This window comes from Hylaeus volcanicus, chromosome 5 (assembly GCF_026283585.1).
Source record: "Hylaeus volcanicus isolate JK05 chromosome 5, UHH_iyHylVolc1.0_haploid, whole genome shotgun sequence".
NCBI lineage: Eukaryota > Metazoa > Arthropoda > Insecta > Hymenoptera > Colletidae > Hylaeus > Hylaeus volcanicus.
In genome coordinates, this window is record NC_071980.1 from 20766926 (window position 1) to 20790984 (window position 24059).

Sequence of the window (24059 nt, forward strand, 5' to 3'; positions counted from 1 at the left end):
TGATGAAACTTTCATAATTGTACTTATGGCCTTACTACAAGGGTTTTATTCGTACATTATTTACTTGATCTATTTAATTTTTTTATCACTTAAATGTTCATTGGTACATTGTTGTATCAAATAATAGGCTATCTGACAATAAATAAATGAACATATAATAATAAACTTGTAGAGACTCATAATCTGAATAATGTTAGTATTAAAATTGATCACAAACACATTTGTTAGAAATAGGTAATGTGAAACTCATTGTTCAACAGATTCTACATGTCTTATATTATTTGTTAATATATCGCTTTTCTTGCAATAATAGAATGTACTACCATTTTTCCAATATATATATTCTTTACGATTAATAAAATCAACATAATTAGATTCATTACTGGTCTTAGAGTCTTGTTCTCTAGGATTCTCAGTTAATGGTATTCGGCCCAAAAGATTCTTCCATGAACTTCTGATGCTTGGAGCTGTTATTTCATTCCATATATTACTGATCAAATCAATGCAGTCTTTTATGTTGTAATCTGCATAAAATTGCCTAATTTCATGATATTGAAGTACACGTTTCTGTAGATCATACTTGTACATCCTTTTACATTCTGCAATTATACCTTGATCCAAAGGCTGAATAAATGAGCATGTATTTGGTGGCAAAAACACTACTTTAAACTGGGCATCATCCCATTTATATTGAATAGGCATGTGTCCTTTGCAATTACCAATCAACAGCAGCACTCTTCCCTTTTGATGATTCTGCATTTGACGTTGCCTCACACTTACCTTAAAGTGATTCTTAAACCAATCATTGAAAACGATTTTATTAATCCACGAATTACATTGAGTTTTATATATCACTGGCAAAGTAAGTATACAATCCTTTATAGATGGTGGATTGGCATATTTATTAATAAGTAGCAGTGGTAGTTTATGCGTGCCAGTAGCATTGGTACAAAATACCACAGACACACGGTCTGGTCTTACTTTTATGTTTTTTATCTCTTGTTTTTTGTCTCTTTCGCGGGCCAATATTTTTCGCGGTAGAGCTTTCCACATTAAACTCGTCTCGTCCATATTATAGATATTTTCTTCACTGATGTCTTCTTTGTCTAATATTGCTGACAATTCTTTTAGAAATGTTTTTGCAGCCAATTCATACGTGTTGAGTGGTCTTCCTACATGGATGGGTGAAAGCGATTTCATGTGTACGTTGTGTCTCCTTTTGAAACACCTGAGCCAACCACGGCTTGCTGTAAATTTTGATGGACCATCGGATTCTTCATGCATTGCCCTTGCTTTATTCTGCAGAATTGTATCAGTTAGGACCTCTCCTGAGGCTTGTTTCTCTAAGATCCACGTGTACAGCCGGTCATCTACATCTTCGTATAAAAGTTTCATTCTTTTTTTCAAATCCATCGTATTGTACGCTTTCTTCGCATATTCTCGTATCGATGACGCGGTTTGTTTGTATCGAAATACGGTCCTTTTACTGATACCATATTCAGCAATAAGTTGTTCTACAGACACACCTTTTTCAATCTTTTGAACAATCTCTAGACGTTTTGCGACGGTGTTTCGCTTTTTCTGTGAAGGGACAGCTTCCATATTGATAGTTATTCTTGCAAGCTTAGCGAGCACAGCAATAGTTTCTTACAACTGCCAGTCGAATCTGCGAACTATCACATACTTATTTCAATGACTTCTTGCAGAATTAACTGCATCTCTATCGCACTCACTCTCATTCTTCATGTAACAACCGGCACTATTGAACCATACTACTGTAAAGTAAACGTAACCGTAAATGTATTTTCCTAACAGTAGCCTCAATTTAAATAAAATAATAAAATGGTAAACCCATGTATTAATATGTCGAATTGTTCATTTCTGAGAATATTTTATTTAATACAGTAATAATACTGGTTTTATGACTGAACTAAACTTGACTATAGTCACAGTATAGTTAAGTATAGTTCAGTGGAGAACATGAATCTAGAGACGCGGTAGCGTCTCGACGCCAAGTTCATGAAAAATTATACATATGTAGATGATACTTGGATACTCAGATGTTCGTGCGTTCACGGACAAGTAGCGAGCCAAGGACACGGTTCTCACTCTGTTCCACCTCTTCTGACACCATGCGCTGTGTTATCATTGGCTGCGGCCGGTGACAAGAGACGACGGCGAGCATATCGAAACAGAGTGAGACGAATTGATTTCACAGCATCGGCGTGGCTAATTATTCTCGGGTTTTCGTTATCTTTGTAAGTGTTTATAAGACTGTAATAGTCAGCACTTTGATTAGGAGGCTACGCCGATGCTGTAAAGTCGTCATTCTGTTTCATTCTGTCTCGGTATGTTCGCGGTCGTCCTTTGTCATTGGCCGTAGCCAATAACGACGTAGCGCATGGTAGCAGGAGGAGGGGGACAGAGTGAGAAAGAAAATTAGTTTACCTCGGCCAACTTGTCGTGAACGGACGATAATCATGGATACAGAGTGCCACAAAGATGTGCAGTGATGAGTCAATTTACGAATTAGTTACTGCGCGTTTACACTACAACTTTGTATTTTAAACACTCAAGGTGTATTCACATTGTAAATATTGAAAAAACAATTTGTTCGATGTAAATGTGTCTTAAAGTACCCTAACCAAGGTTTACAAATGTCAAAATAGTTTTGCACGCTTTTCGTTTGAACGTGTCTGATTAATTGGAATTCATTATTCCTTGAGTTTTATAAGTAACAGTTTTATAGGTTAACGTAAATTAAGGAAAAACAGCTTTAAAAATGGAAGATCTGCAAAAATTGGAAGAGGAAGCCAAAGCAAGGGGAACAAAATATGTGTCGAATTTGTTGCAACGTCCAGGTCAATTGGAAAAAATTGATATGTACAAACGTAGAATAAGCCGGAAAAAAGCTTCCGTGGAAACTATGCTCAAAACTGCAATGCAAAGTCAATTAGATGGAGTTCGGGTAGGTTTCGAACAACTCCAAAGTTCCTTAGAGAGTATTGCCTCTGTAAAACAGGATTTGAATGATATTGGCCAGTTATTCAGTCAAGTTCCAGAACTCAATGCAAAGTTGCAAGCTGTTCAAGATGAGAATATGCGTCATTCACAATACGTTACTGCCAAAGAAAATTTAAAGCATACTTTTACTGTTCCCGACAGTGTGGAGAAGACTAAGCAGTGGATAAACGAAGGCAAACTTTTACATGCCCATCAAAGCATTATGGATCTTGAAAACTCGAGAGACGATTTGCTATACGAACTTCATAAGCTTCCAAATCAATCACCAGCAGACACAGTCATGTTAAAGGCTTACTTAGAAGACATTGAAATGCTTTCTCAGTTAATGGAAAAGCAAATCAGATTGGTCTTAAGCCGTACATTAAACACAGTTAGGAAAGAGCCTACAGTTATTGTAACAGCTTTAAGAATTATAGAAAGGGAAGAAAAAGCAGATCATTTTGCGATTCAGAGGCATAAACAAAGTGGATTTATGCCACCAGGAAGACCTAAAAGATGGAAAGACATGGCAATGAAAGTTCTTGAAAAATCTGTGGCTAATAGAATTGAAGGGACTCATGTTGAAGAAAGGGCAGATAATAAAATGTGGTTGGTTAGGTACTTGGAACTTACAAGGCTTCTAATTTTAGAAGATTTGAGAGTTGGTAAAACATTATGTGTACCCTGTTTTCCACCTTGGTATAATATTGTAAGTACTTTGGTTAAAATGTATCATACAAGCTTGTCTCAGCATTTGAAAGACATAATTGCAAATGGTTTAGAAGGAAATGAATATGTTTCCTTGCTATCCTGGATTATGAATACTTATACTGGACCAGAGCTGATGCAACATCCTGAATTAAATATTGATACAAGCGATATCGGCCCCCTGTTGAGTCCTGAAATTATAAATGACCTGCAAGAAAAATATTTGAAAAACATGTGTCAAAATTACGAAGATTGGATGAGAAAGACTTTAGAAACTGAAAAAGTTGACTGGTGGTGTGGAGTGTTGCCAGAAGGAAGCACTCAAGAGGCACATTATCACACAGCAGCACCTGTAATTATATTTCAAATGATCGATCAAAATCTTCAAGTTACAAAAACCATTAGTGCAGATTTAACAGCACAAGCATTAGTTCTGTGCATCGAACAAGTTATTAAATATGGATTTATGTACAGACAAGCAATGTTGGAATTTAAAAATAAACATTTTGAGGACAGAAGTCAAGTACCATACTTTACTCATCACATGATTACAGTTGTTAACAATTGCTTACAATTTACGGAATTAGCACAGCAAATGAAACAGATTTATTGGGTTCCTAATACCGGTGAAGATGCCACCATTAAATTTGAAAATCTGTTATTGAATTATCAAGAGTTACGAAATGAAGCAGCAACTATACTATTAGAAGAATCTTTCTTGGATCTAGAGTTACTATTTCAAGAGTTGATTACACCCAAGTGGTTGTCATCTCCTATTCCAGTAGAGACTATTTGTGTAACCTTGGAAGATTATTTTCAAGATTACAACCATTTATGCCCAAAAAATTTTGAGTATGTCATTATGGAAGCACAGAATCTAATTGCAAAACGTTACATTTCTGCTATGATGCAAAGAAAAATCTCTTTGAAAACATACGACGAATGTTTAACATGTACTTCAAAAATAATGACAGAAGCAGATAAATTGAAGAACTTCTTTGATAGAATAGCTCCAAAAGTAGGGAACTTTAATTCACCATTTGAAATAATTAAACGTCTTGCCGAGGTATTACGTTGTGAAGACTCTGAAATTCTCTCACTTGATCTACATTCTTTGGTTGAAAAATATCCTCATATGACTGAAGATCATTTAGTCAGATTACTAGGTCTCAGAGGTGATATTTCTCGTAGTGAAGCAAGAGAAAAAGTTTCATACATTTTTGAAGCTCAACGTAATCGTAAAGCCCCGCAATCTATCGCGGATAGTATATTTAAGCAGATAGTTATACAGGATAGTTTTCTTAGTTGGAAACCTTAAAATTCAAACACAAATTACAAAAAGAACAAATTACAAATTAGTTTTTTACATATCATCAATGAAGGTGATGTAGGAATGATAAAATGTACTTAAGTGATAAAATAACTAGTATACTATACAAATAAATACTTAGAAGTAGAATTGATAGATAACACATATTGCAATCATATTGTAAATAAGTATTTCTAAACTTTTTTTTTTATTTAAACAAAATTAAAATTATTTATTTAACCGTTTACCATTCAAAAGGGTGATTGCATATTCAATACCAAATATTCTTTTATTATATATTGATTACACAAAATATGAGAATATGAAAACGAATATGTACGTATGTATGAATATAAAAATATGTGTGTATACAGATGTGTATATATATATATTATATTTCACATTGCACATGCCATGATTTTTTAACATTCTTACTCCTTTGCAGCTTGAATTTGACATTATAAATAATACAGTAATTAATTCACTGCTTTAGCAACTGAACTGATCTAGATATTTGTTGTAGATAATTGTATTTATGTATAGTCATAGAGGTACATGATCATCAATAGAAAAAACATAACAATAAAAAAAAAGTAAAATACCATAACACACTATGCTTAAACATTTATTTACTTTAGAGGTGATTAAAATATTATATGAAACATACAGAAGCTGTATGTGATAATGTAAAAATACGAACGACTTAGAAAAGAGGTAAATAATTCAATACAAACAATCAGAATAATATTACTCATTCAGTGTGAAATAATGATATTGATCCTATGAATTGTATATTATTTAAAATTTGTCATTTAGCTCATTTGTAGGAAATTGAGTAAATTAATTAAGCTTTTAAATACATTGTACATCCTGCAAATACGTTAATATCATTTTCGTGTGACAAGTAATACTTGTATTTTAAAACAAAATTAATAAAAAAATGTTATTTTTTTAATTATACAATATTACGATTATAAATACGTTTTTAACACTTAATATTATTGTTACGAAGTAATGTGTACAAAACAAATGCAATTAAACATAATTTATGAGTAATAGATTTATGTACAGTGAGTCCTCATGTACACGGTTGAGCCCCTACTTACACTGTTACACATATTTTATATGTGTGTATATGTATATTCACAAATGAAATAATATTTTCTTTTCTTCAATTCTATTCTTCAAAGCTGTTAAAAACAGCCGTGGAAAAAAAGGAACATGTAAATCGGAAGATAAATGTATTATACGAATTATATATAATAGAAATAGTACAGTTGTATTTTATTAGTAAAAATGTATTTTATTCGTTATACACTTTACAAAAATTAATTTGTATATACGTATATAATCCATCAAACGTGTTTGACGTCCATCAATTTATCAGTTTAGACTTTTATGATGAAGACAAATTAAAGTAATTTAGACCGCGTACAATATCGGTATTCCTCGTTCTCTTCTATACTGATGTCTCTGCTGCAGTATCGACTGCTCCAGCTGAGCACAGTTGAGCGTCAAACCACCAAACACCAATTTGTGACACCAATTACTAACGATAGCAACGCTCAATCCCGCTCAATGGTGGCTTCAGGTATCTTGCGGTGCGAAATATCCATCAACATCAACGCTTGGGAATACCTCCTGGGGATACGGAGCACGTGTGTTTGAGGAACTCGCGGCTTCGATTTCTATTCATTACAGACAAGACAAAATACATAAAAAATGCCGCGTATTATGATAAAAGGTGGTGTTTGGCGGAACACCGAGGTAAGTTTTAATTCTTAACCTAAAATCTACGTTTTGATTACAAAATTCCTCTTCTGAAACTTGTCTTTTGTTTTTACAGGATGAAATTTTGAAAGCCGCTGTTATGAAATATGGCAAAAATCAGTGGAGTCGAATAGCATCTCTCTTACATAGAAAATCTGCCAAACAGTGTAAAGCACGTTGGTTTGAGTGGTTGGATCCGAGTATCAAAAAAACAGAATGGAGCAGAGAAGAAGACGAAAAACTTCTTCATCTTGCAAAATTGATGCCTACACAGTGGAGAACAATTGCTCCAATTATTGGGCGTACTGCTGCACAATGTTTAGAACGTTACGAATATTTGCTGTAAGTTAGATAAGTTTTACAATCTTAACTCTAGAAAGACTGAGCCATAAGTAATGTTAAAGACTAAGAGGAGGCTTATCCTGATCTACATTTTCCATATTTTTGAATAAAAATCTATTCTTAAAGCTAATATTTTATGCCTAATGCTAATTTTATACATTAACAAATATGTACTATATAAAAAAAATATTAACATGAGATTAGATTTTCAATGAAGCAATACATAATATTTTGGATGTATTTTATTTAAGAGAAATGACATATTTTAAAAATTACATGACTAGGAAATTGAATAAGCCCCTTAGCTCGTCCTCAATTTTCCTAAGATTAATGCAATTATACATATTTATATGATTAAGTTTCACATAGTTTTCACTGCACTTTATGTTAGCGATCAAGCTCAGAAAAAAGAAGAAGGAGACGATGCTGCAGATGACCCTCGTAAACTAAAACCAGGAGAAATTGATCCAAATCCAGAAACAAAACCTGCTAGACCTGATCCTAAGGATATGGACGAAGATGGTAGATACTTTACTTTAGAAACTGTTATTTCTTGTTATGCGTAACAAAAATAAGAGTAGCAATTTTCAGAATTGGAGATGTTATCCGAGGCACGTGCTAGACTTGCAAATACTCAAGGAAAAAAGGCAAAACGTAAAGCTAGAGAAAAACAGTTAGAAGAAGCTCGCAGGCTTGCTGCTTTACAAAAACGTAGAGAATTAAGAGCTGCTGGTATTACTGTATCACAAAAGAACAAACGTAAACGTGGAGTTAATTACAATTCTGAGGTTCCATTTGAAAAACGACCAGCAGCTGGATTTTATGATACATCTAACGAGCATGTTGATCCTCTTGCTATTGATTTCTCAAGAATGAGGCAGCAACATTTAGATGGAGAATTGAGGCAAGAGAAAGAAGAAATGGAACGTAGAAAAGATAAACAAAAGTTAAAACAACGCAAAGAAAACGATATTCCAATGGGAATGCTTAATAATGAAGAACCTATTAAGAAAAGGAGTAAACTAGTTTTACCAGAACCACAAATATCTGATCAAGAATTGCAGCAAGTTGTTAAGCTTGGCAGAGCATCAGAGGTACATCCTTTTATCTGTATATTAATTAAATATATTAATCATATGCTTACATACAATTTATGGTGTTTGACATAGGTTGCTCGTGAAGTTGCAACTGAAAGTGGTATTACATTATCTGATAGTTTATTAGCTGATTATTCTTTACCAACAAATGCAGCTGCCACTCCTCGTACTCCTGCTGCTGCAGATAGGATTCTTCAAGAAGCTCAAAATGTTATGGCTCTTACTCATGTTGATACTCCATTGAAAGGTTATATAATTTAACTAAAGGATAAAAGGACGCAGAAATTTGATCGTATATGCATTAATGTCTTTGTTTCTTACAGGTGGTTTAAATACACCCCTGAATAATTCAGATTTTACCAGTGTTGTGCCTTCCGCAAATGCTGTAGCAACACCAAATACAATTTTGGCTACACCTTTCCGTTCGCAACGTAGCGATGGTACTCCCGCTAATTCGTTTAACACGCCAGCGTCTACGCGAACGCAAAACGGAGTTCTCGCAGCTACGCCAGTTCGTGATAAGCTCAGCATTAATCCAGATGAAGGTTTGGAGGGATCAGAGACTCCGTTAATTCAGAAACAAGTAAAAGAACAATTACGTGCTGGCCTGAGTGCTCTTCCAACACCGCGTAACGACTACGAGATAGTAGTTCCCGAAGGGGAAACGAAAGATGAAAGTACTATTGCACCTACGACGGAGATTATTGAAGATCAGGCTGATATAGATGCTAGGCAACAACAAGAATTAATAGAACAAAGTGTGTAACTGCTTAAATATCAACTTACGTATTCTACAAGAATTATTTGTGTAGTAATATATTACATTTAATAGGAAAAAGAGAATTATCTCGTCGATCACAAGTTATACAACGAGATTTACCACGACCGGTTGATGTAAATATGAATATTTTAAGACCATTCATGGATACTCCATTAACGGATTTACAGAGGGTATGACCACGTGCTTTTATTTATCTGGTAATTATTTATTTTTTAACAAATGCTTAATTTTAGGCAGAGGAATTGATTAAAAGGGAAATGATTACGATGTTGCAATATGATTCACTACAGAATCCGGTACAACAGAATCGTAAGGGTTCCTCAAGTTCGTTAGCCCAAGCGCAGACATATTTAGAACAGCATCCGTATGTTAATTTCGAAGAAGATGAACTTAGTGCTGTAAGTTAATTGTATTATACGATATCTTACTTCAACATATGTAATCAACATTATATTTACATTTAATTTAGGCTAAACAGCTCTTGACCGATGAAATGGCAGTTGTTAAAGAAGGTATGGCGCATGGAGAACTTAGTTTAGATTCTTACACAACTGTATGGGAAGAATGCTTATCACAGGTACAGTAACATATTTCATATTCGAAATAAAATTTCGAGTTTAATCTATTGTCAAATATTTTTCACCAGATTTTGTATCTGGAAACGCAAAAACGATATACAAGAGCTACATTAGCTTCAAAAAAGGATAGAGTAGAAGCATGCGAAAGAAAATTAGAAGAAAATCGCATGCATATGACTGGGGAAGCTAAACGAGCGGCTAGAATGGAAAAAAAATTGAAAGTTCTTACTGGCGGTTATCAGGTACTCGTGTTTATTTTTACTATATAAAAGGATTATATTGCGATACATACAATCATGATTGGTATATATAAATCTTTTTTATAATAGACTAGAGCACAGGTATTAACAAAACAGCTACACGATTTATGGGAACAAATAGAACAAGCTCATTTAGAGCTATCAACGTTCAAATTTTTGGAAACACAAGAAGAGGCAGCGGTGCCAAGGCGAGTAAACGCGCTTATGGAAGACGTTAATAGACAAACAGAACGTGAACGCGTATTACAAACACGATTCGCGCAATTGCAAGATCAATTGCAGCAATGTTAAATATTACCCGGACAATTCATTGTAATATACGTCTCAAATATTGTAAACGTTTTGTGAAATATAAAAGACTTACTTTGTATACATGAGAAAAATATTCTCGCGGATTTTAATATTATATAATTAAAGACAATTTATTTCACATTCTGCATAACTGATGACGATTCAGACCCTTTGGACTGAAGGAATTTAACGTGAATGTAATTTATTGTATGCAAACGATTAGTATGATAGTACAGTTATTAAGTAAAAGAAGTATTCTTATTTTATCACTTGTTTTAATAACGTGGTAAAGCAAATTCACGTTTCATAGTTTGCTTTTATTAAACGACGGAACGCGTTATCGGAGTGACATTCACAGTGACAGATATATTAATGCAATACAAGCAGTATGTACATATTCGTATGGAAACGTTTATTTAAAAAAAAATATAAAAAATAGATTTATATACAAAATATATTACTGTTCTCTTCATAAATTTGAAGGCAACTATTAATAAAAATTTTAAAGCCATGGTTTCCATCCTTCGTATGACCGACCTATAATGTTTAAGTCGGTTGCTTCGTCCAGTAAGCATTCAACCTGAAAAATTCAATTAATTATTTTGTAAGTAATCGCAGAAATAACACATCGTAACACGTTACCTGTTGCTCGGGAATTAAATTGCTATTTCCTATTCTTGTTCGAGTTCGTTTAATGTCGTCATCCCCGGTAACTATAGAATAATACCTATCGAAATATTCATCGTTGTGTTGCTCTTTTAATTGTTCCAAAGTGATTAAAGATGGTTTGACTCCGTCAAATTTTTTCATAACCACTTTGATCTTTTGTCTGGGTACCCATTTTACATCTTCGATATCGATATCGATATCTTTGTCTTTTAACTCCTTGTTAACGTGTTCCGTCCAGTTTAACGGTTCATGAACAAAAACGTCCATGCAAGACAGAATAGGACCCGGTTCGTTCCTTAATGCTCGTAGCGTGTGAGTCATTACTGCTCCCAAAAGATCCTTTTCATTAAAGGGCTTCAGTAAACCAAGAATTTGTGACGTTAGACGAAACGGTATTAACTCGGGAATCTTTTGATCGATACCAGCTCCAAAGGCTAGTCCAAAATCAATACCCAAACAACGTCCTGAATCGATAATGATAACAGTGTTCCCAAGATGTCGATCACCGATACCCAAAATCCAATGCGCGATACACATAGTGGAATAGCTAGTAATAAAATTTCGTCTCATTGTAACGAAGCTTTCTATGGATGGGCACAGCACCATGAGCGTTCTACGTAAACCGTCCCATTGAGTTTTACTGATAAACTCGGTCATCTTAGCAATCACTTTTGAGGCGCTATACTTGATTGTAGCCATTTTATACCTCTCGTGTTCATTTTTGAATGGTGCAGCCACTCGTATCCACTCTTTAAATTGACTATATATGGAATTATATTGAGCTCTCTCTTCTTTGGATAATGTGAAATGTATTAATTCCTCCAAAGATCTTGTGTTCTCTATCCACTGTATAAGACCCACTGTTTTAGACAATGGAATTACCTGCATAATACATTATTAATTTATATAAAAGTACATTAAAACTATATTAAATAGACAACACATTTTGCACCCCTGAAATATAATCCCCTTATCTGGTATATTTAAATACTTACCTGGTAAGTATCAATAAATAACTGTCTTTGTTTGCAAGCAGTATCGATGTGCAATGTTTTGTTCATAATTGTGAACAACTGTTGCAATCTTTGATCTTGCCTTAAATCCTCTCCAAATTTAACCAGGAAGTGATATTCCTTTGCATCGTTACCCACCATGGTAATTCGAATAGGTTTGCGCAATGATGGCATTACTTTTATGTTAGGCTCAAACTTGATAATTTTTGTATGGTACTGCGGCATAGGTTTCCTGTCGCCAACATACTGTCCAGGTATTTCTATGTCTCTTTCACAAAATTGCTGTAACCATGGGCTATAGTTCTGTAACGTCACTTTGCCTTTAGACGTATCTGCATCCTTAATTGTCTCAATCATTTGCTTTACTATTTGCTTAATGTTAGAAGGCGTTCTGTTCTCCAATTCTTTTATTTTACTTTTATAAATTGCAATCTTACTGAAGATTGATCCTGGTAGTGGATTATTCTTGTTCTCCCGTGAACTTGGATATACCTTCTTTAGAAGCATATCCACAGCCGTGCACGTTCCTTGCGACAAGTTCTTTAAGAATTCGAGCAGGTAATATCGTAAGTACAATTCTGGTTTAACTACGTATTCCATCGCCATTAAAAATCGCTCTATTTCGGGTCTGTTGTAGAGAATTTGTCGAATTTCATAGGTTCTAGCGTCGTTAAGAAGTGTTGGGTTCGTTTCCACCGTCAAGCGTAACGTGTAAATGACCGCGTTTGGATAAGTTTCAACGATTCGTTTGAGGATGGGTATGATTAACGGGGCGATAGACGTCCCTAGATGCGAGAACAGTTGCGCCTGCCATGATAAAAACAGCCAAGTTTGAACCCCTACGCTCTCATTTAGGAAAATGTTTCTCGTCTCTTCATCCTCAAAATATTCCGGTTTTAGTAAGCAAGGAAAATAGTGTACTGCTTCGAGAGATCCATAGATCATTGCCTTTAACGTAGACTTCACAAACTCCTTGCTTAATTGAGTATTACCATTTCCACGCGATAATCTGTCATAACAGTACTTTGAGAGCATAAAGTAGCACTTTTTGATGTTCGTGGTCGTTGTTTCGCAACATTTTTTCAAGTGATTGAAACCGTAATTTTTCAACGTATCTCTGATGGCAGTTAAATCATTATTCTCTGCGTTTATTGCGCTCAAAATCGTAGCATTCCTTGTTAATAATTCAGAAAATGTCTCGTTTTCTTCGCTCAAATCCGCAATTTTTGAAGCTACTTTACTGATTTTCCATCGAACGTCGACGTTCGTTGTGGGATCAAGACCAGTCTGCTCTAGAAGATCATGACATTGCTTCCAAGAGAAGGTATAATTCGACATCTTCTTCTTCACGTTCGACGCAGTCTCCCCATTCAAATACTTCAACTTTGCAACAGTTAAAAGAAACTGATGTTTCATATGCACCGAATAACTCCCTAAATTTTGCTCCATTTGGCAAACGTACTTCTGCGCTATATGTTTATTTTTCTGATTCAATGCTGCCTCGATTATTTTTAATCGCATGTTAAAGGTGGCCATGCGCATTTGATGAATGATTTCAGTCCCATTACCTGCGGTTAAGCTTTCTGATTCGTTTTGCGTTTCATTCAAATTCCATTGTTCTAATTTATTATTCAGCGGATAATCGATAAAGTGTATTCTGTAAGATGTTAATTTATCCCATATGAGAATAGAGTCTTGCACCGAGGGTACATTATTATTCCAAAACTTTAATACTTCTTTCAAGTCGGACGGGTTTTCCGCTGTTTTTAAAATCTCTATAAACTTATATATCTCGTTGATTATTCGTAACTTTTGCAGACCATGTGTCCTTAACTGAGTGGAAAGAGGATGAATTCTAATCCATTGTTCTCTCATTTGGTCCAACGTGTTTACCAAAAAATCACGAGCAGCTTCCAGTTTATCGGGTAGGAAAAATATAGATAATTCTTCTCCAAAGAATCGTTTGATGTACTTCACTTTTACTTCATCGTTCAACCAAGTCTCGAAGACCTTTACATTGTCTTGAAACGCATCGTTGAAGTCTCCATTTAAAAATCTGCGCACATGTGCTTCAAACAACCATGAGAACATCCAGTCTTTCCATGGATCCTCCCAAATGTTGTTTAAGTTCCTATTTAGTTTCTTCTGTATATGCTCGTCAACTTCGTTCCAGTAACATAAGTTGCTCAAACTTTCGAATAAACCTTGAAGACAATGTTCTTTGACCAGTTCCACATCGGTTTCATATGCCTTCTCGTATGCTGCTTTTGCTTTAACCCAATTATTATCTGCTTGTGCTAGTGATGCCTCCTGAAATTGAGAAATTTCTAGTATCATTTCAAATTTCTATGATTCAAGTTAATGTTCTACAATTCTCTACAATTACATTTATATTTAGTAGAATACAAATAATAAACTTATTATGGGTGTACAATGAATTGGACAAGAGCATTACATCTACTAAAATGTAGCCCTCAGGGGCTGTAGCTACGTTTGATTGTAGTTACAGTACGGGTTTAGCAATCCCGAGGTACCTGAGCTATAATAGGGGAACCAGTAGGCACCAACAGACAACAGAGAATTATGAACAGAGGTATATAAGCAAATGCAAAGTAGTGCAAAGCACGAATTAAATAGATTGTACGACTTTGCACCCTTATACATAAAACTCACCGACTCTACTAAAATTTATATAGATAAATACATACCCGTATATCTTCGTCTTCGATATGATTTCTGAAAATGCTGAGGACTACATCGACGTCATTCATGGACTTATAAAGATTCGTTAACTGTAACCACTCATTGCGCGAGTCAGAAATATTCTCGTTTCGTGCTTTCTTTCTAGGCGGTTCAGTATCATTTGTGCCATGAATTAAATTTTCTTCTACAACAAATGATCCAAGGAAGTTCAAATTATTCAATCTTGAAACCTTTGAAATAACTTCTGGTGGACAATCTGTTATACGAGTGGTCAATAATATTTCTAAAATTGCACCCATAGCAGAATTATTTCCATGTTGATTCTCTATAATGTGTTTCAAACTATCTGTAACTTTCTTTACAAAATCATGCTGGTCGTACTCTTCGAGTAATGAACAAACAATGGAAACTATTAAATCTTTACAAATCAGTTGATCTTTCTTTGCTAATTGCTGCAGTGGTTCAATTAACATAGAATGGGAGATTTCAATATCTGGAAAATCTCCTACTCTATATTTTCTGTACAGTTTTACACTACTTCTTTGACGAGCTACTTCTTCCTTTATCATTTCATTCCGTTGTATCTTCTTTTTTATTTCCTTTTGTCGTATAGCTGCAGATATTTCAGTTGAACTGCTCAGCAATCGTTTCGACTTTTTATTGTAAGCAGGTTGAGGCACCTTTGGTATTTTAAAAGTATCGTCATGTTCTAAATCATTTAACGTTAATAGAGGCTCTTGATTAATGTAAGTTGCTTCGAATTCGAGATCTTGTGTCGCTCGAAGCTGGAATTCAGCAGTAGAATTAAAAGACTGTCGCATGTTCATATAATTAAAGGATGTACTTGGTAATGTAACACTCGCTTGAGTCAATGTTTGATTCATTTGACTAGCTAAAGATGGAGCAAAAAGTGGAGCCTTTGATCCCAAATTTTTGGTTCTCCATGAGAGAGATATGTTATAATCTCTATAATTGCAATTGTGTAAAGGTTCAAACATCTTGTGTGTATACCTTTTTGACTTTTTGGTAAGGTCAAAGATCATTAAAAGCACAAATGGTAAAAAGGTATTGCCAGCATCAGGTGTGTACATATTTAGAGTTTCTAGTAATCTTTCTGTACAAGCACGCGTTAATTGTGCATCCTGGGTCCAGAAAGTCACTACCTTCTCTGTCAATTGATCAGCAAGATCCAGTACACCATTAAGCAATATTTTTTTGCTGCTGTGCATCAGCTCTCTTATATCTTTATCTTCGGATGTATCAACTGCATATTTCTTATAAATATTCATGAATATATTGTAAGTGCATTCTCTATACTCAGAAGATTCGTGTTTCGCATAAGGAATGGCTAAATTTGCCAGAGGTGAGAGATTTGATGGAGGAAGAATAAGAACTAAAGAATCGATTATCTGTAATGCAATTTTTTCGCAAGACAAAATTTTATTTTTTAGTAGATCAGGAAATTTTATATAATCCAATTCTTGTAATATTTTATCTGCATTGAGTTTAGGTATACACAGCAGGAATATTTCTAGACAATCTAATTTTCCCAATGAATCCACTCTGAATATATTTGCAGTAATAAAATCAAAATAAATAATACCGGCATTCGGGTAACTTTTGCAAAGTGCAAGAATACACTTAATCAGCCTGTTTTTAAATGTCGTTTGCATTTGCCTTAATATACTTTGAATTTTTTCTATTATGCCGCTCCTTCTACTTGTTTGGTCATTTTCATCATCCATGAACTTCATGATGAAACTGAAACATTCACAACACTGCAAAACTGTTTCCTCGTTATCCTGCCATCGTTCTAAAGACTTCTCCAAAAAGCCTATAATATCATTCCTTTGAACAATGTCTTTTATCATTCCATTAACAATACAAATTAATATTAAATATACTGCGCCTTCGGGCGCAGTCCTCATTCTATCATTCAAATTGATAGGCAGTTTCAAACAAGTCTGCCACATTTCAAGCATCGTTTTTATCAAGGTCATGTTATATTTATAAACAGTTTTGGAAATCTCATTGGCCTTCGGGATAGTTTTACCAATGATCATTTCCCATAACTTTTGTATCATAGCTTTGCCATTAGTTTCATCGGAAAAATTTACAACTTGCCATTCTATCAGCATCTCTATAACATCAGTAATAACATAATTTAACTGATTCATTTTTAAATACGAATACGTAGCGTGTATTATCGGTTGAAGGAATATTTTTTTGTAAGGCTTGAATACAGTTTGCATGTTCAAGACAATTTTCAGCATGAATAAACGGACATTGTCATAATTTGTCGACATCATAGAATTGCAAAAATATTTTAACCATAAAGGTATTACGATATCATCATCAGTAGGCGGTGTAGATATATCTTCCGATATCATATGACTTAAAACTCCGCAAATGGATTCCATACATTCGTGATTATTTAACTCGTCAATTTCAAATAATAGACTCATGCTTTCTTCTTTGTTGGTGTAGTTAGGCGTACTATGTACAACCATTTCGTTAAAATCGTAAGCGTTTATATCTTCATTTAAAGTACAAGTTGACAGGTCGTAACTATAAATGTACGAGTATCGTCCAGGATTCTGTTTCTGCTTCATGCTTTTTCTTATATTAATCAGCTTCTTACGATGCTTCGGATATTCCTTGAACGTCTGCTGAAGGTTGTATTTCTTCTGACAATCCACGATATTTTCCCAAATAAGTTGTCCCTTATTCTTGTTCTCAAAAGTCACGCTTACATAAGATATTTCATCTTCTTTTAAAGCTACAATCGCTATGGAACAGTTATACGCAGAGCAGTGCAGCAATCTCATTATTTCCTTATGTTCTGCTTCAGAGGTTTTCAACATTCGCACGTTGAGTACGCTGCTGTATAAACTCTGTACGAATTCTTTTCCAGTTTTTACATCGTCGATAGCATTCCGTACAATAACACTCTCAGTATCATTTATTTCATTCATAGGTATCTTTGCAAATAATTTCGCAATCAGTTCGTAACACCCTATTTTTGATACTATAAGTTGTTTCATATCCGAATTGTTCCCAATAAGTCCTTGGTCAATAGTGGTATATATTTCTCTAATATTTTTCTCGAAGAATCGACGTATTTCAGTGATTCTGCAAAATTCAAATAACGGTAAAAGAAATGTGCGTAATATATCGAATCTCTCGTTGAGTTCTGCATTCAAGTTCATAAATAATTTGTACGCTGCTTCTATAGATTCCAAAGCGTATTCGGTAGTAATCGAAATACAATACTTTTGCAGATACTCGTTCGTGGTTTCATTGCACAAATGTTCGGCAATTCCAGCCGCGAATAGGATTACAGACTTGAATACTGCCATTGATTTGGTCACTGGCAACAACGTTAATAAAGTTTGGAAACAATTAATTATTTTTAAAGCTTTCACGTTTTTCTGTAAGAAATCGTTTGGGCACACCGCTGATTTACCGCTTTGTAGAGTGCTTAAAATAACAAACAATTCCGTATTAGACGTCATGCCAGTCAAGCAAATGAGAAAATTTTGGAGGATCTGAATTTTGTATTCTAGATCGGAATTTGTCGTCAGTTGACTGAGAATCCATGTATAGAAATCATTGTTCAGAGACACCGCTTCCGTTGGTTTCTCCTTTAAATGAACAGCAATTCCATAAATACTTATCAATTTTTGTTTCCTAGGTTCCAGATTATTCACAGCTCTTTCAAACATGGTAAATCTTTTGATGGCGGCGTCTACTAAAATCTCTGTATAGTTATGCAATTCTTTTTTACGTTGTTTTACAAACAGGAACAATTGCTCTGTTATTGTTAACAAAAGGGTCGGATTTTTTCGCAACACGTGATCGAATACTTGCATAGTCTTTTCCGTGTCTTTTAACATATATTGAAATATTTCATTTGCAAATATATTTAAAAAGTAGATTCCGTGCTCGACTTTTGTGAAGCCTTGTTCAAGCATTGTATTAGTTTCAATTAATTCAATTAGTGTTTTTGTCATTGATGGCTTATAATGCATAAGTAACAGTTCCATGAAGATCTGTAGGTAATCTTTCACTAATGGTTTAATATTTACACAAACAAGTTCTCCTATTTGTTCTTTTGCCAAGGCTTTGAAAATACGTGTAACTTTATCCTCCGGTTGTTCAATCAATTGCGTTGCGTTGGGTAGCTGATGAAGAATGTTATGTTGTTCTAGAAAGTTTAAACCCCGAATATATTGTTTCAGTTTACTACAGGTATCTGTATCAAACAAAATTTTGTCTAAATCAATGAAACTGTTTATATGTTTCTCCACATGTGCAGATAGTTCTTGTTTAACACGACACAATAACGAGTCATCTGGTTTCTTCATTATTGCTTGCAACAAATTTCCCATGACTAATGGAAGTGCTTCTGTGATTTCAAGATTTTTCATATCAAAGCCTATAACTTGTGGACACATTATGCATTTTGAAATTAATTGAAACAGATCTTGGGTAAAAAGAAAAGCTGGTATCAAATTATCATCAAAATTCAAAAGGATTTGTAAGCAATCAAACATAGTTATTATTAATTTACAACGTAACGTTTGTAAATCTTCAAGCTCTTTTGATAACATAATAAAATCATCTTTTTTTGTTTCTATTTTAATCTTATTCATAAGATGAATAAAATTCCTTGTACAATTGAAAATTACTTCTCTTTCCGAATTTGAACTTGCGAATAACAATTGTACATTTATAAGATTATTCCGTATTAACCAAATGTAACAATCAAGACTTCTTAGAAGGGGTAAAATGTTATTATAAGAGAGGCTTTCCAGCTTTATATTTAAATCCTTCAATAGTATACGGTTGAAATGTTCGATTCCATAGATGTCGATATAATTATTTATCATTGTTTCTGCTGAGTCACAGTTTGTTATATGTTCAGAAAGTTTAAGAACCAATTCCATACATTTTGCTCTACAACATTGATCTATGCAGCCACACTGAATGAGCAACCAATGTATTGCATGCGTTAAAGTTGAACCCTCAAATTCGGGTGGCTTCTTACGAACGTGGTACTTTAAATTCAATAAATTGCGTTTTGCTATTAAAACTCGCTCAACATGATCGAGAGCAGTGATAATCGAAAGATTGTTGCAACCATCCAAACTTTTGACAAAGGAATATAAAATTTCCAACCAATGTATGGACACGATTTCTTCATTTTCACGTAAGATAGTGTAAAGGTGATTGAAAGCTGTTGCAGCTGCTACTCGTTTAGACGTAGATGGGTGAAGCGCTAAATTTATCATTTTATATATGACGTCGCTAATGTTTTGCTGTATTTTCGCATTGGTATTAGTCTGCTTTATGGACCACTTGGTAAATTCAGCCAAGCACATCCCAGAAAATTCTCTAACTGATGAATTGGAATCATCGCACAAACTTTCGAAAAGCGAATCTAAAAAGTTTGTAGTTGCCAAAGATTTAATCATAAATTCTGAACTAAGCCAATGGGTTAATTGCAGCACTAAAGGTTGAAAAATTTTTCTCGCTGCTTCATCGTGATCACAGCCTAAGCTAAATAGAGCTGGACATAATGTCATACATATGGGAACAAATTTATCAGGATCAGATGAGAAATGTTGCGACATTTTGCCTAGAAGAAACGCTGTTACCGAATGAAGTGCTTCACAGGCAATTATTTTCGTTCTTCTGTCCCCAGAATGTTGAGCTAGTAAAATCAATCGTGATAGAATTTTATCAAAATAAATATTTACTTCCATGTTTGGCAAAGTGTATTTAAGTAAATCTTTCTTATCCCAAGTTGCTCCTATGTCCATAGATCTTTTGTATACAAAATTCTGTATTATATCGGTATCAAGAGAGGCAATGAATAACAAAACTTTCCTCTGAAATGTTTCTAATGTATTCTCATCATCTCTTTGCAATATGTGTTTAATAACTTTTGGTTTTGTTTTTATAATGTCTTGTAAGAATTCTACAGAGCTTTCTTCACTGTGCAAGTATGGTACTAGGAATGGTACAACTTCTCTTAGAAATTTATTTGTACGTTGATTGTCCAAATGGCTCGTCCATGATTTTAAAGCATTCAAAGCAGTACAAGCTACTTCAAAGTCGCTCAAACCAACAATGAAAGCAATTCTAAATACTGGAATTGTACTGTCCAATATGTACTCTATATACATTTTTGGTGTATCCAAAATTAACAACAAACACGTAGTTAATAATTCATTAGAAAATGAGGAAACTAAATTCAACACATTGATTAAGTACTTATATAATAGTTCGACTATATCTGTTTCGATTTCATCTTTTGTAAAGGTGGAAATATGTTTAAAAGTAGCATGTACTAACTTATTAAATCCTGATATTAAAGGATGTTTGTAAGACATACTGATTATTTTTAACAAGAATTTGTGTATAACGTTTGTTAACATTGAAGACTCTAATTTATTGATTATATCGACGTATAAATCTACGATGTTAACGAAGATTCTAAAATCTTCTTCATTATCAGCAATTTGAGAAAAGGCTGCATCCGAGTATACATTATCTTCTTTCGTTTTTGTATTCAAATTTAATTTACTAATTAATATGATGCATACGTGCATCGTTGCATCAACTACTTCTTGTGCAACTTCTCTGTGTTCTTTATACATGTTTGGTTTCAGAAGTTGTGTCCATAAAGGTAGATAATTTTTATAACACGTCGGGAGATCTTCAAGATTATTTAGTCCTCGTTGTAATTCCGCATCAACGAGTAAAGTATGCGAACAAGACCATATTATGCCTTCCTGAATTAAATTATAAAGAAATTCTTGTAGAAGGTTTCTACTGACTATCCCGACATTAATAATGGTATTTATTAACGATGTAATTGCAGGATTTCGACCAATTATAGGAAGGTCAGGAAACCTTTTAACCAAAAGAATGCTAAGCTTTAAGATCACATTAAGTTGGTTGATTGATAGGTCTGATGTGTGCAATATTATTTCAGACAGAGCTTCTTGATAATTACAAATACTTTCCAAGTGTGATTGTTGTAAGTCATCTCTAAAACAAAGTGGCATTGCACAATGAGTAATCAGAGTGAACATATCTGTCACATCTTTATTAGTGAGATACCGTTTACATGGTGCAGCCATTTGACTAAAGCCATACACAATCAAACGTAACATTTCCGAATTTGTTTGTTCATTATTATTTAGTTGCTTGTCAAAAATATTTTTGAAATACAAAAATACTGCTCTATCATCCTCTGAAGTTTTATCAGTTAAAGTTTTTCCAATTAATTGATAAAAGCTCATCAAAGCATGCTGTCCACATTTGCTACAGTCTACATTTTTTTCTTTAACAAGTTTTGTTAATAGTTCATACCAGTACTCATGATCGCGATAAACAAAATCACGAAACAGAACAATATGATGAGATAATAAATAAACTGCTGATCTCAATGTAACCTTCTTAATGTTATACTTCTCAGGACGACTTAGATCTTTGATCCATTTATATAATTCTTCATGGTACTTTTCTTTCTCTTCGCTTGAGAGTACATCCAATATATTTGAATAAGTATCAAAATATATTTGAAATATGTCATTTGATTGAGATGAATTGTACTGCAAATTCAAAATTCAAAATTCAAAATTCAAAATTCAAAATTTGTACATTACAAATATTAATTAAGTACTGTACCTGCTTTTTAAAGTCATTGTGTAGTTGTTGAAAAATCATATTAGAATATTCCTGTATTTCTGGAATATCTGGGTTGTGCTGTGCGATTTTTCCAAGTATAGATAATAACAAACTTCTCTCTACAATTAGTTAAGAAAGCCTTCATATTAAGTTATACATAAAACAAGTGTAAGTTATAATACCTTTAATATCCATTAAATGAAACAAAGACACAAATTTTGTTATGGTTTCATCTAATTCAGTTTCATATTCTTTAAATAATTCTATCAATTTACTGAAGGCGCTACATGCAGCTTTTTGAATAAATGATGTGCATCGTGTTACAAGTGCCTGCTGACATGTGTTCTATAATCAAATAAAGTTATAATTAATTACTGTTTTTATTAATTGCATTACTTAAAATGTATTAAGTAGTGTTTGTGTAAATTATAAACCAATACCTTGGCATCAATAATATAGGGCTCAAATATATCAGAAAATTGACACATGATGAATTCAAGAAGATCGAATGCCTCTTTAATTGCTCTATCAAAACCTTTTTGAGGTATAGATCTTCCCAGTTCATTATTAATAAAACATAATAAACCTTTCTCTTTATTGAACAATATAGATAACACCAATTCTAATGAAAAAGCACCAAACATTAAATATAAATGACAAAATGTATTTTCTTTATAAATTTAATCGAAAATGTAATATAATAGACACAATATCGTAACATAATATCGCAAAATAGAAAATAATATTTATTTGCCCATCAACACGTACCGCTATCGGTTTTCGATATATGTTGAAAATACGTTCTATTTTTTAAAGTTTCTGTAAGATAACTGCTGTTTCTTTCTTTTATAGTCCGTTCGAAAATATCCATAAACGTTTCAAACGAATCCATGTTTCGCCGACAATAAAATTAGATACAAACACCTGTATACGTTTGGTTAAATCTTAACTTTTACTTATTCATTTGATAGTATAAAACCAGTCAAGAGCTATGGGTTAACTCGAGAACATCGACCGACACCTACAATAAAAATGATTAAAATAAAAGATAACAATTATTTGATAATTCGTTGACTAACTGTTGTGTGTCATTTAGCAGTGAATGGTACTGTCATAAAAGTTATTAGAGTTATCCTTGCCATCCCGTTCAATTGTAACTACAAACAAACATAGCTAAAATAATGTGCGTTTTTAAAATGGAAAGTGCAGTCATCTTGTAGTGAATAGGTCGAATTAAATTTTAATCTCATGGTTAGTAGTGATTCGGTTTTACCGGTAAAGTATATTTTTTACTTATTTTACCTACTCACAGCTGGTAAATTACCGGACAATTAACCATAAGAGTTTTTAAAACTATTTACCGATTCCATAAAGAACTACCGAATTTATAATTGTAACAGAGGTTACATTTTACAGAGAATTTTGTAATACAACACTTTTAAATTAATTAGTTTAAAAATTAATTTTAATTGAACAAAATAATTTTAACAGTTTATTGTCTGTTAACAAAAGTATTTGGTTAATCGTCTTGTAGAAATATATTTTACCGATTAATTAACCAAATACTTTACCGATAAATAACCGGACAATTGTCCGGACAGTAGTACAGAGTAGTAAAAGAGAATATTACATGGATCTATACAGGGTGTCCCAAAAATGTTGTAACACCTTGGAAGAGGTGGTTCGGGAGCAGACGCAGTAGATTTGAAACAACTTTTTCCTTAGCGAAAATGTTGTCCGAGGCTTCGTTGAGGAGATATTAAAGGAAAACACTGACCAATCAGAGCGCGCGTATACCGTTGGAGCGGCCGCGGTAGCGAAGGCTACGAGCTAA

The 24059-nt window shown here is 33.7% G+C and overlaps 4 protein-coding genes across 4 annotated transcripts; 2 read left to right on the plus strand and 2 right to left on the minus strand.

Moving 5' to 3' along the window:
• Positions 1-246: 246 nt before the first annotated feature.
• LOC128877496 (jerky protein homolog-like) lies at positions 247-1602 on the minus strand. The gene has a single exon (XM_054124827.1). The coding sequence runs from the start codon at positions 1600-1602 to the stop codon at positions 247-249; it is 1356 nt and encodes a 451-aa protein (XP_053980802.1).
• A 459-nt stretch (positions 1603-2061) lies between these two features.
• On the plus strand, positions 2062-6333 carry LOC128877429 (exocyst complex component 3). The gene has a single exon (XM_054124731.1). It carries the CDS (start codon positions 2783-2785, stop codon positions 5027-5029), a length of 2247 nt encoding a protein of 748 aa, XP_053980706.1. The 5' UTR covers positions 2062-2782; the 3' UTR covers positions 5030-6333.
• A 141-nt stretch (positions 6334-6474) lies between these two features.
• Positions 6475-10218, plus strand: LOC128877428 (cell division cycle 5-like protein). The gene is made up of 11 exons (XM_054124730.1): positions 6475-6787; positions 6867-7132; positions 7524-7654; positions 7724-8226; positions 8302-8476; positions 8553-8987; positions 9062-9180; positions 9244-9408; positions 9480-9587; positions 9657-9830; positions 9918-10218. The coding sequence occupies exons 1-11, from the start codon at positions 6743-6745 to the stop codon at positions 10137-10139; spliced, it is 2343 nt and encodes a 780-aa protein (XP_053980705.1). The 5' UTR covers positions 6475-6742; the 3' UTR covers positions 10140-10218.
• Positions 10219-10363: 145 nt separating this feature from the next.
• On the minus strand, positions 10364-23661 carry LOC128877427 (DNA-dependent protein kinase catalytic subunit-like). Its single transcript, XM_054124729.1, has 9 exons — positions 23305-23661; positions 22994-23246; positions 22666-22847; positions 22408-22570; positions 22226-22344; positions 14530-22149; positions 11804-14131; positions 10782-11690; positions 10364-10719 (listed from the first exon to the last, which is right to left on the minus strand). The coding sequence occupies exons 2-9, from the start codon at positions 23115-23117 to the stop codon at positions 10642-10644; spliced, it is 11523 nt and encodes a 3840-aa protein (XP_053980704.1). The 5' UTR covers positions 23118-23246; positions 23305-23661; the 3' UTR covers positions 10364-10641.
• Between the last annotated feature and the right edge of the window lie 398 nt (positions 23662-24059).

Coding starts and splice junctions, on each gene's coding strand:
- LOC128877429 (XM_054124731.1), top strand. CDS start 2,783: ATGGAAGATCTGCAAAAATTGGAAGAGGAAGCCAAAGCAAGGGGAACA.
- LOC128877496 (XM_054124827.1), bottom strand. CDS start 1,602: ATGGAAGCTGTCCCTTCACAGAAAAAGCGAAACACCGTCGCAAAACGT.
- LOC128877428 (XM_054124730.1), top strand. CDS start 6,743: ATGCCGCGTATTATGATAAAAGGTGGTGTTTGGCGGAACACCGAG. Junction 6,788..6,866: donor GTGTTTGGCGGAACACCGAG/GTAAGTTTTAAT, acceptor TTGTTTTTACAG/GATGAAATTTTGAAAGCCGC. Junction 8,227..8,301: donor AGCTTGGCAGAGCATCAGAG/GTACATCCTTTT, acceptor TGTTTGACATAG/GTTGCTCGTGAAGTTGCAAC.
- LOC128877427 (XM_054124729.1), bottom strand. CDS start 23,117: ATGGATTCGTTTGAAACGTTTATGGATATTTTCGAACGGACTATAAAA. Junction 22,345..22,407: donor TCATTTAATGGATATTAAAG/GTATTATAACTT, acceptor AACTAATTGTAG/AGAGAAGTTTGTTATTATCT. Junction 10,720..10,781: donor ATTTAATTCCCGAGCAACAG/GTAACGTGTTAC, acceptor TGAATTTTTCAG/GTTGAATGCTTACTGGACGA.